This window comes from Synchiropus splendidus, chromosome 16, assembly GCF_027744825.2.
Source record: "Synchiropus splendidus isolate RoL2022-P1 chromosome 16, RoL_Sspl_1.0, whole genome shotgun sequence".
NCBI lineage: Eukaryota > Metazoa > Chordata > Actinopteri > Syngnathiformes > Callionymidae > Synchiropus > Synchiropus splendidus.
Window position 1 is genome coordinate 12,367,088 of NC_071349.1, and position 11,992 is coordinate 12,379,079.

At 43.9% G+C, this 11,992-nt stretch overlaps 2 protein-coding genes across 4 annotated transcripts in view; both read left to right on the forward strand.

Moving 5' to 3' along the window:
• Positions 1-2,752, forward strand: part of dph6 (diphthamine biosynthesis 6) — a 38,961-nt gene extending 36,209 nt beyond the window's left edge. The window contains exon 15 of the mRNA XM_053845767.1: positions 1,277-2,752. Coding sequence (XP_053701742.1) covers positions 1,277-1,395 — 119 coding nt within the window. The 3' untranslated portion in view covers positions 1,396-2,752. The remainder of the gene's footprint in view (positions 1-1,276) is intronic.
• Positions 2,753-3,258: 506 nt separating this feature from the next.
• Positions 3,259-11,992, forward strand: part of aqr (aquarius intron-binding spliceosomal factor) — a 39,000-nt gene continuing 30,266 nt past the window's right edge. For 2 of the 3 annotated variants that reach the window (XM_053845784.1, XM_053845786.1), the window contains exons 1-14: positions 3,259-3,366; positions 3,659-3,761; positions 4,317-4,373; positions 4,463-4,503; positions 4,572-4,728; positions 4,800-4,940; positions 6,053-6,121; positions 6,195-6,295; positions 6,410-6,486; positions 7,235-7,299; positions 8,747-8,863; positions 8,933-9,046; positions 9,120-9,223; positions 11,622-11,724. In XM_053845784.1, the coding sequence (XP_053701759.1) occupies positions 3,678-3,761; positions 4,317-4,373; positions 4,463-4,503; positions 4,572-4,728; positions 4,800-4,940; positions 6,053-6,121; positions 6,195-6,295; positions 6,410-6,486; positions 7,235-7,299; positions 8,747-8,863; positions 8,933-9,046; positions 9,120-9,223; positions 11,622-11,724 (1,230 nt within the window). In that variant the 5' untranslated portion in view covers positions 3,259-3,366; positions 3,659-3,677. The remainder of the gene's footprint in view (positions 3,367-3,658; positions 3,762-4,316; positions 4,374-4,462; positions 4,504-4,571; positions 4,729-4,799; positions 4,941-6,052; positions 6,122-6,194; positions 6,296-6,409; positions 6,487-7,234; positions 7,300-8,746; positions 8,864-8,932; positions 9,047-9,119; positions 9,224-11,621; positions 11,725-11,992) is intronic. The other variant, XM_053845785.1, reaches the window with a different exon arrangement.

Here is an 11,992-nt window from a genome sequence, read left to right on the forward strand (position 1 = left end):
CATACACATTCACACAACTCAATGGACCATGGTTCATGCCAACCCTGCAACATCCGAACAGAATATCAAAACATATACCATCTTTGAACTCCAACACACAACCAGCAGTGAGTCTCAAGACACACTCAAACACTTGTCTGCACCCAAAACACATCCAAACTAACACGCACTTCTGAAGTTTGTCGCGCCAGGATTCTCCTCTCCATACAACATGTGGCATCACTGGGCTGCTTTGAGTGTAGTGTTAACAGGCATAGCAGCAGTGAGGATAGTGTGCGCCCCTCAACCGCCCTGACTCATCATAAACCGTCGAGCTCGGTCTGCACGCACCAGCGGGCGCCCCTGGCCCGCCCACTGGCCGCCTTCATGGGTCACGGCTCATCGGGTGATGAACCCAAAAAGTCAAAGTAGGAAAAGTAACACCTCTGGCGTTCCCAGTCACTGCGGCGTGACACACAACAGTTATGGCTGAATATCACCCCCCCTCCACCCCAGATTTCCCCCCCATAACCTCCATACTCTATGAAGATTGGCAGCTGACAGACGTGACATATGCTGCGGATGAAACCTTTAAACATCTTGTCGCACCTTGTTACTTCCGATCGAGGGCTTCCCTGGTGAAGACACGACCTGACAAACGTCCCTCATCGTCCAAACAAGGTCATGTTGTGGGGTTTGTTTTTTCAAGAGCCGTTTCTTCAAGTGTTTGGGACGGAGGTCTCAGGCACCTCTTGAGGAGAGGGGCAGCTGGTGGTCGCCCTTCTAGAGAGGTTCGGATTAGAGCTGTTGACTGAGAAGCTCTATCATGTGCTCTCTCTAGGACAGTAGGAAAGAGCTGATCCACCATCCTGAAGCCCTTCAGCTCTCTGTTCTCATCTTAGACATTAAGACCTTCAGGATTCGGGCTGAGGGTAGACACCTTACCATAATCTACCGAATTCTCCACCCAACCTTTCATTCTGGCTCTTCATTATGACACGATTCATAACGTCTCTTGTGGATGTCTCGGCTGTCAGTGTTCCCGTCAATTGAGAACAAAATCCAGACATGTAGAGTGGAGACTTTGGTACCATGTGAAGACATGTCATGCCCTTGTGTGCGCGACATGGCCGCATGAACACTCACTAATCGCCATCATCTCATTTGCCGGTTAATTTGATCGGGGTGGGAGTCTTTGTCGCTCCAAGGAGCAACAACCAAGGGGGCACTGGAGGTATTGACAGCCAATGTTCGTGTTCTTCTCGCTATGATGCAGCTTTCCTCTTTTTCTCTGCAGCACTTGGAGAAAGTCTCAGTGGCTCCCTCAGAGACTCCAGTCCGTCAGTGAGCCTGGTTCCAGTCCTGGACCTGTCTGACTCTCAGATCCTGCACCTGAGCTGCTGGTTCAGCTCATAGATCCGGGCCTTTCCGGACTCTCTTGGACACACACCTTTTTTATGTACACCTTTTTTTTTTACTTTGTCCTTGAATTGTTTCTAGTTTGTTTTTATGTTTTATGTTTCAAAATTAAAAATGAATCTGTTAACATATCTAAAACAGAGAATCAGCCCGGGATGCTGGGGAGTGTTGGAATTTCTGGATCCCTCCTTGACAACGCTCCTGGATCATGTGCCTATTTTAAATGTGTGTGAGCGACACACACACACACACACACACACACACATGCACTTCAGCTGTGAGTGTGTTATTGTTGTGTAATAGGCAATCAGTAGCAGCACCTGAAAAGATTAAGCCTCTTTATGTTTTCTATTGATTCCAAGTCGGCTGGTTAATAGGAGAGGGAGTTGAGCTGCAGGGGACGAGTGTGTGTGTGTGAGAGAGAGATAGAGAAGGGAAAATAACCCCATTACACGTCGCTCCTGGATCTTTTCCTCCCTCAAAGATCATGAGCACTTGATGAGTCGAATGCGCCAGGCGGTTCTGCTGGTGAAGTGTGGTATTGATCTGCTGTTGTTTTTGATTGCTGTTATCAAATATTGAACAATGGTGGTGAGTCGACGGAGCCTGAAGACTTTGTTGTGTTGTTGGAGAAACACAAACAAGCAATTATTTATGAAGCCCAAAGTGTTTGTGGAGTTTCAGTCCGACAAGAACTTTATCAAACTGCTGCCGTCTTTGCTCTCCTCCCAGAGTTTTGTGTTCTTGTTGTGAGGCGCTGACCAGGAGGCCCCACAAGGTTCCTCTTGCTGAGACACCAAAGGGGCGTTGACCTGTACCAGCTCCACCAACCTCTTCTGATCTTCTCACTCCTAATTCTCTGGGTTTCTCTGAACAAAAGTGATGCATCTCTCCTGAGTTCAGTCTCCAAACCTGCTACGACAGGCTGACATTTACCATCCTGACCTGCTGCTACTCTCAGGTCAGCTGCTGTGGCCTCGTCCTTTGTGCTGCGAGCCCACAGGCCTCGTCACTCTGGCCGAGCACAAGGACTGAATTGTTGCTCTAGGCGAACCAGGATGATGGTGAGCGCCCTCGCTGCGCAACAGTTCTTCACCAGCCGCACTTCTGTTTGCGTTTGTCTGACTAAACGGAGTTTGTCTCTATCTCGTGGTGAATTTGAGAACTGCAGATTCAATTGTTCTCAGAATCGCTGTATTTATCCGGGGGAAATTGCTTTTTGTTACAACCACAAATCCTGCTCAAAATAAAAGAATTAAAAAAAAACAGAGAGCGTACGTAACATGGAATGTTACTCAAACATGCAAGATAAAAAATAAATAAATAAAAATAAACATAAAGACATAATATATACAAGTAAGCGCGAATAAAAAGAACTGCATTCACAGGGTATTTACACAAGAAACAGTATTCACAGTCTATTCACTTAATTAAGTATTAATTGCAGGGACATGAGAAGTTTTATGGCCACAGGTAGGAAAGATTCTGCAGACAATTCCACACAAAATATGTTATGTAAAATCAAAGATATGCAATCACAAATTATTCCTGGTTTAATCAAATTTCTTATATTTAAATTCATCCAGATATTGAGGTTTACAACAAATGTTGCGTTCATCATGTTACGTTTATAAAAATGCTAAACCGTGAGTATAACGGGAAATCTTGGAATGGAACATGACGAGTTTAAATTTTGGGCTTATCGCATCGTAGTAGCAGAACTATGTTTTTAGTAATATTTATAACATAATATTCATACATATTTATGTCTTATTTTATGTTTTTGCAATTTATTTAGTGAGGAACATGTGGTGGTGGAGGGGACATCTTCGCGATGAACCAATACCGGAAGTCGGACATGTTTACTGTGTGACACAATCCGGAAGTAGATCGCTCCCGGCGCGTTTTGTTTTGTACATGCTGGATTCAACGACTAAAGTTTCCATGCTTAAATTATAAAGCGTTGAGGTCTGTTCGTTTTTATTATCTTATTTGGTGACGTCTGACCGAGAACACCATCTTAAGCAATGAAAGACGCATTACAGTGTCGTCATTTACCGGGTCGAACAGTTTAATTCTGTGGACGTGCTAACGTAGTTGATTTAAAATGTTTATCCCTTCACTTACGACTTGTTTTACCGTCCGATCGTTTCTGTGCCTGAAATACATTATTCGCAGCCGTTCTGTCTACTTACACTGCGGTTTGGTGTTTGGTTTTGTATGAAAGTAAACGCTGATTTAGTTGTTGCTCTACTGACAGAGGTCTTCTAGGAATAAAGATGACCACCGTGGAGAAAGACACTCCAGCCAAAAAGGCTGCGGCTCCTTCTGTGTCCCAGATTAACGCCGAATATGTCACGCAGGTAATTATGTTCAGCAGAATGATGTGTGTAATTCGATCTAATAACAGATTATATTGATATTTATTAGACGTGGTTTTGATGTGGCAGTGTAAATGTGCAGGTTATGAAATTTAACTGTGTTCACAAAGTGGTACTAAATAAGTACATTTATATTAAATTCTTTTTGTCATGTTGATAATAATTTTCAACGCAACAAGTCAAATAAAAGGTTATCAAATTATATTTCTGACTTTTCAGTAAATTAATCCCTTCATTGTACTAATAATAGTAATAATTAATACTGCTAGTACTGAAATATTTCACATGATGAAGCCCTATGGTTATTTTCTATGTTGTGTAATAGAAAATAACCATACACTGCATCAATGTAGTGTGGGGATGAATTGGATGACTGCGTTGCGAGCATATGGAGCATAACGTTTTCATCACTCAACTGTCAATAGAAATCAGTTGAGTGAAATCAGACTGTTGCTGAGGTTTACAATTATTGGACTGAATATATCACTTACTTAAGATACTGCTTTCAGCTCACATGAATCTGTTTGTGTCTTTCAGCTGGCGAATAAATACTGGGCTCCTCATGTCAAAGACAAGCTGCCATTTGACCCCAAGGTGAGTTCCTTACCTTAGCTTTAATATGCGTCGCCTTCCTTTTAGAAGGATTTGTCAGATACCTGAACCTCTCATGATTCTCTGTTAAGGTGATGGAGGACATCTACGATACAGAAATCCTTCAGGCCAAGTGAGTGCATCCTCAACTATAATGATAGATCTCGGTCCATCTCTTGGTCCTCAACCTGCCTTCTATAGATTTGCCATCAGGAAGATCATGTTGCTGGAGTTCAGTCAATACCTGGAGAACTACCTCTGGCCCAACTACACACCTGAGGCGTCCAGTAACGCCTTTGTCATGTCCATATGCTGCATCGTCAACGAGAAATTTCGGGAGAATGTCCCAGCATGGGAGGTTTGTGTGTGTGTTTTTTTGTGCCAGCAACTGAATTGTTCCACTAAACTCCTGTCACCCAATCCTGTCAGGTCTTCAAGAAGGAGCAGACCCACTTCCCCTTCTTCTTCAAGTGTGTAATGGAGGCTCTGCTGGAGGGAGAGAAAGGTGGACTCACGCTGAAGGAGCAGACCATCATGCTGGTCTTCCTGGACCACTGCTTCAATAGTCTGGTACACTTGTTTTCTGCTGGTTGTTCAATAACTGCACACATTGTTTTTCCCCCCCATTTTATTTTATTTTTCCACAGAGTGCCTCATTTGCTTTATTCTCTAGCCCTTTTTTCTACTGTGTTTTCGTATACTGTATTTCCGGATTATAAATCGCTCCGGAGTATAAGCCACAAAAGCCATAAAGTACATAATGAAGAAGGAAAAGACATATACAAGTTGCACTGGAGTAAAAGTTGCATTTTGGGGGCAAATTTAAAGGCAATTTAAAATGAAAATAGAAGAGAGAACAACAGGCTGAGTAAGTGTATGGTATGCTAAACATAACATAAACAACGAACTGAGAACATGCCTGGTATGTTAACGTAACTTATAAATAGTTATTCTGATAATTATCGCATAAAGACAACGCTAACAAGTTTACCAAACCATCAGTGTCACTCCAAATCACTAAATCCAATGAAACCTTCATCCTTGCGTCACTTTTAAACAACTCTGCCAACTCCAGAGGTAGCAGATGCGGCGCTTCATATTCCAGTTCCAATTATTCCAGCCTTTCTGAATCTGAATCCTAGCTTTGGCCACCTAGCTTTTAGCTCACAATGATCTTTTTTGTTTTCTTCATTTCAGTAAAAGTAACCTCCACCAGTCCTTTACAAGTTTCTCACTAACTCCAAACTTCCTTTCTGCTGCTCGATTACCGTTTCGGCTGCATACTTCACTACTTGCAGCTTGTAATCTGCAGAATAAGATTTTCTTTTCGGTGTTTTTGTTCAGCCCTTCTCAGATTTTATAAGTTACCGCCAATGTTGAAATTATCAACACAGACTGTGGATGTGAAATGATATAATAATGTGTTAATAATTTCACACACAAGTCGCACCCCCAACCAAACTATGAAATAAAACTGCGATTTATAATCCATAATTTAGATTTTATCCTGAGAAGGTTGTAGGATGTGTAAATATTGCCAATACAAATGCATTCTCCGTAACGGCCAGTAGGTGGTAGCAGAGGGTCGCTGTGAAACATAGTATCCGGTGAAGTGGCTGCATCTGAAGCTTGTCGTGTTAAGATTAGTCATGCGTATCAAACTAATGTCTGTGCTGGTGCAGGAGGTGGACCTGATCCGAGAGCAGGTCCAGCAGCTGATCTCCCTGCCCATGTGGATGTGTCTCCTGCCAGTAAGTCCTCAACTCTTCCTCCTCATCGACTTTCCGCATCACCCCCATTGACCTTCCTCTCCCTCCGCTCCAGTCTAGACTCCATCATGAGCTGAAGAAAGTCCCTAAGCTGCAGAAGTTCTGGAATCTAATCAAGAAGAAGTTTGATAAGATGGATGCCGCAGCCGCAGAACAGTAATGAAATATAGTTTCTGGTGTTGCGGGTCGATACAAATTGGATGGATGATCTCTCTATTGCTGCAAGATCTCTGACTCGTTCTGTTTCTGTTTGTTTGCTCCCGCCTGCAGGGCCAAGAAGGAGCGCACCTTCCTCTCTGCTCTCATTAAAAAGTTCCACAGCATCCTCGACTCCATTCCACCAGCAGGTAAACAAATCAGACGCGCGTGCGAGCGCACAGCTTTGTAGTGTAAACAGAAGCATGAATAAATAGAAGGATTGCAATGATGCAGCAGGAACTGACTGACTGACTGGTGGTTTAATACAATGAATGCATGAATTAAAATGTAATGGAGGATTAGATACATGCTTGAAGGATGAATGATTGATGTGTGAATATGCAGACAGTTGAATGTTTCCATTAATGTATCAGACAAAGTCTTTTTTCAAGTACCAGCGATGCAATAAAAGAGAGATTATTGATGTCCAAATTTTAATAGGCTGGAATGCTTAACTTTATATAAATGCTTAAAGAATGAAGGAATGAATGTGATGGGTGGAGATTCTCCGAAATGCAGAAACGGATCTCCTCCTTTTCTTTATCACTGGAGTCTCAGCCCCTGTTCGGTGGGTCGCACAGCTCCAGACAGATGCTGAGCTCAGCCACTGTTGGCCCACGGGCATGGCATACTCTCACTGTAATCCGGACCGACACGACACCCCACCCCCCGACCTGAGCTCTAAAAACAGACCTTGTGTGTTTCTGTGGGGTTCCAGGCTGACAAGGCGAATTTCAATCTGTAGCCCAGCAGGAGGCGCACCAGTCCAGCAGTACACAAACATAATGCTGGCCACACAGAATCTCACAGGAAGTCCTCATCAGCACGCCATGTGTTCTTGTGTTTGCTGATGAAGCCTCCATGTGCTCGTCCCTCAACATTCCTGTGAATCCGCAGGGCCCGTCTCCATGGAGCAGGTCCACTACTGCGAGAGATTCGTCGAGCTCATGATCGATCTGGAGGTGAGAGTCTCAACAGTGTGAATCTGGTCTCGCACTTTCAGTTCGCCATCTATCTACCTTCTGTTTCCTCCAGAGGTTCCGCACATCATGTAAAGTGGTGGAGAGCTATTGGGTGGGCTCCCACAGCAGTGTCCTTATCCGTGGGAGGGAGCCCCATTGGTTTAGCTTGACACACTACTTCTACACAAACCTGTGAATTTTAAAATATTTAATGAAAAGGCATTTTAGCATTGTTGTGGTTCACCACAGACTTTTCAGTTTTGCTTTTAGGAAGTCTCCAGATTAATTCAAACGACCAGCAGTGCGTCTAACTGTAAAGCTTTAGCGCTGCAGTATTTACAACATAGACTTGGCTGCCATCTTGTTTTCAGTACAGTTGTGTGGCAAAGCTCTTGCAGGTCACATAAAACGACTTTGTGGGCCAGATTTGACCCCTGGCCTGAGTTTGACACCGTTCATTTTCATCTAAGTGTTATCCAAGTTATTCCCTTGGTCACAAATCCTTGTGATTTTGAATAGCTAAAACGTAAGTTGAAGAGGCAGCGGTGTGTAACATCTTGATCACAGCGGATGCTGGATGGATTTCATCTGCTGACAGGTCACTGCTCTCCGTGTTTGTAGTAATGGTCAGAACCTGCGTCCCCGTCCTCCGTTAACGGAGACTTCCTCCGTCCTTCAGCGCGATCTTCTTACCTTCCTCCTGTTTCCTGAAATCCACACTTCCTCTCTGCGGCTGGGGGAAATGAATTCACAGGGAAATTAGACTCCGTTTGACTCAGAGCTGGTGATGAGTCATCGAGCCTGAGAATCAGATTCTGCATGAGCTTTCTAATGTTGACGTCGAGGGAACGCGTCAGACTAAAACAAAAATGTCTGTTCAGATTTACTGAATGCTCAAGAGGGGAAATATGCAGGCTGAATCCCCTGATGCAAGTCTTGAATTCCATTCACTCAAATGTGTTTGTTATTTATGTTGATGCACAGTTTGTCTTGTAGTAAGGTAAGGTTCATAGTTCATTTCAACAGTTAATACATTTCCTTTCAAATGGTTGAATTTAGATTGATGATTCTTGATGCTTGTTTTATTCCTTAATTTGTTTTTTATTTCATCAATGGTCTAGATGTATTTTTGCAATCTTGATAAATTCTTTAGTTCCAGTTATAATTTTTGCCTCACTTTTGTGTCTGCATTACACTTTCTTGAAACTTCAAATTAATTTCCATTCTAATTACAAAATATATTTTGTTTTTCTGGTTAAAAATGTTTATTTTTATAATATTTTATAATGGTAATATATCAATCCAAATTGTTTCCTCTTCATCTCACCAAATATATGAACCTCTATAGCAGTCTTCATTTTCCAAGAGCCTACACCTGGTTGTCACAGAACATTTATCCAGCTGGTGCTTCACAGTTCTGAGTTCATTAACATGCGGTATGTTCCAGGCCCTGCTGCCCACCAGACGATGGTTCAACACCGTCCTGGACGACTCTCACCTGGTGGTCAGCTGCCACTTGTCCAGTCTGACCAGACGAGAGAAGGAGGGTCACCTCTTCTGTCAGGTATCTGACACTCACCTGTGGACAACCATCTGAACAGCTCACATGACCATCTGTGTTCTCTTCCCCAAGCTCCTGGACATGCTGAAGTTCTACACTGGGTTTGAGATCAACGACCAGACTGGGAACGCTCTGACTGAGAAGGAGATGACCACGCTGCACTATGACAAGATCACCTCTCTGCAGGTAGCGACGGTGGACATCTTGTACTGTCATTTGTGGTCTCAGGTGATTATTTAAGACGTTTGAACATCCACAGAGAGCCACTTTCGCTCACTTCCCAGAGCTGCAGGACTTTGCTCTGGCTAACGTGGCAGCGGTCGACACCCGCGACTCTCTGAAGAAGCACTTCGGTCATCTCAGGTAAAACCCCACCGATCTTTGGAGCCTAGTGAGCCAGATCTTCTAGCTCCATTCCACCTTAGCGCTGCAGTCATCTTCGCTGTTAACTTGTTTGAACGGGCAGCTGGTGGAGTCAGAACGTCACGCCTCATTAACTTAATCGATTTGTAGCTGCGTGACGGCGAAGTGAAGAACAGCTGTGTTTGTCGGATCACATCAGCCAAGTGGCTGCGCTGAGTCGAGCCGCGCTGAAGTTCGAGGTTCCACTTTAGCTACTCATGCTACAGGAATGTATGTGAATGTGAATTGTAAAAGGAAACGATACATCTGGAGGAAAAAGGGTTTTATTGAGTTAAAAAAATGTTTTGATTATTGCTATTTTATATTTATATTTATTGCTATTTTACATCTATATTTATTATATATATGTATATAAGATATAAGTATATATGTATGTATATATGTATATAAGTATATATATGACAAGTTTGTTTTTCTATCATAAATTTAAGCATTTAAATGTAAAGAAGTTCTATGATTTGAATAACTCATTCACTAAGATTAAGAGTCTCTCATTCATTATTTTTATTTTTACAGATTAGTGAATGAATTGGCGATCTTTGAAAATTTGTCTCTCTTGAAGCAGAAGTTTGACTCACACCCGCTGCGCCTGAGTGGCGGGTTATTTGTTTGTAGCGTGTTCACGAATTTATTTGCGAGCATTAATCAGACTTCGCTCGCCTGTCATTATCCGTCTTCTCCGCTCGCCGGATTATAAGCGCTAAAGCGCCGACACTAAGTTTCTTAGAGTCAGACGGCGAGTTCTGAGCCGAGCCAAGCTGAATCAGGTAGAGACCCGGGCCCGGCTACCAGAAATCCATTGTCCCCCTCCACCACAGTCACCCTGAGCACACCGTCCTGTGGGTAACACCCAAAAATGCCGATCAGTTTTAACCTGTTTTTTCCCCCCACCCATCCAAACAAGTGGAGCTAATTCCGCTATATTCCAAAGACGCAGCCCGCCGGCTAAGCTGCCTTTCACCTGCCGCTCTAAGCCCATCCGCTAAGTCCCCGAAACACACAGACGGAGGAATTATTACATACACACACACTCGGTTACATAAGATGTCATTAAAACCCAAAACAACTTTAAATTGAGTTGAAGGGATGATCGCATGAGTCAGCACAAAACTACTCATTCAGTTTCAGCTGACAAACGGAAGGGTTTTTAAAGATTTGGACAGACAGCGACACGTTCCGGCTTCAGTCTGGAGGAAACTTTCCTCAGCACTCTCCTCCTTCATGAATATTTTCAGGAGAATGAGCCGAATATAATCAGCAGTAAATGAGCAGCCGCCTTCGCTGCACACCTACACACTTCCTCATCAAAACACCGTCGTCCCTGGAGCTTCACAAATGATGCATCGTTCCTCCTGAAAAGTAATAAGGAACGGAAATAAAACAAATATTCGGAGATGAAATAACAAGAGAGACATGTATAAATGTTGAATTTGTATTTAACACAAGAGGCATTTACAACTCTAGTGGTCACTGTTGGCTCCCTCTCGCTGTTGTTGTGTGCCGCATAAACAACTTAGTACTTTAAAGTGAATTTTTTTTCACTGTCAAAGGGGAGCCGAAGAGTTTACCACTAATTCTGAACATGACTCATGAATGAGCAGGAGGTTGTCATTTAATGTCAGATGCAAACATCCACTAGGAGACCAGTAAAAGTGCTTATCTCAATAAAATAAACTTGAAGCGGCTGCAGTTGTTTGGACGTTCTCCGTGTCAGCAGCTCGGCTTCCATCATGACCTGCCAGTGTCACGTCAAGTGTTTGTGACCTGTGCCAGGTCATCCTCTGCCCGGGCGAAAACTGCAAAGCCGGCAGAATTTCCGCCCCGTCACCCTAAATGTGGCATCAAGACGCATGCACGTACACGGCTCAGGTCTCTGGGCGCCTTGTGTGACTGTCACAAACCCGCACCGTCGCTGTCCTTCGCCGCGTACCAGCTCCTGCCCGTGTCACGGCCTGTCAGCCTGATTAGAACACGTCTGTATGCAGAGAGCCACGCCTCAGCTTCCAGGGATGGGGATGGGCTTTGCCTCATAATCCTGTCGCATCGATGCACCTCGGCCCCTCGACACACATGCTGACGGCGCAGGAGTGCAGTGTCAGAGCAAAGTGAGCAATCGCTTTGTGCCGCAGTGCTAACAAGCACGGAGAATCAGACCGTGTATCTTCACACCTATTGTGCTCGCACCTTTCCAGAACCCCCTCCTGCTGATACACATGGCCCCATATAAGCTGATTAAATTCTCCAAGCTGTGAACACCATTTCTCATATAAATGCTAAAAATAAAAACTTTGATTTTTCTTCCTTTTTTTTTTTACGTTTTGGTTTCTTCCCTGCACAGTCCCAACACTCTCCACCGGGTGGCCTCCTATCTCTGTCTCCTGCCGGAGCTGCCTGAAGGACAAGAGACCACTTATGAGAAGGAGGTTCTTCTAGAGCTGCTGGTGAGTGCCGTCCACCTGGATGTTTTTCGGGGGCGTTTGAGTTGAGCATTTTGCGGCAGACGTGTTACACAAATCAAGTTCAGCTTCATGTGCTGTCAACATATACCCTGCTCACTAAATCTCAGGCAGCAGCCCTGAACCCGGCTTTTGGAATATAAAGCACGGTGGAATGTAGAAGGTGTCGGCAAACAAGCCCGCAGCTGCTGTGAGACATGAGGAAGCTTTAAAATAACATCATGAGCTGAATCACACTCAGTTAATCAGACTG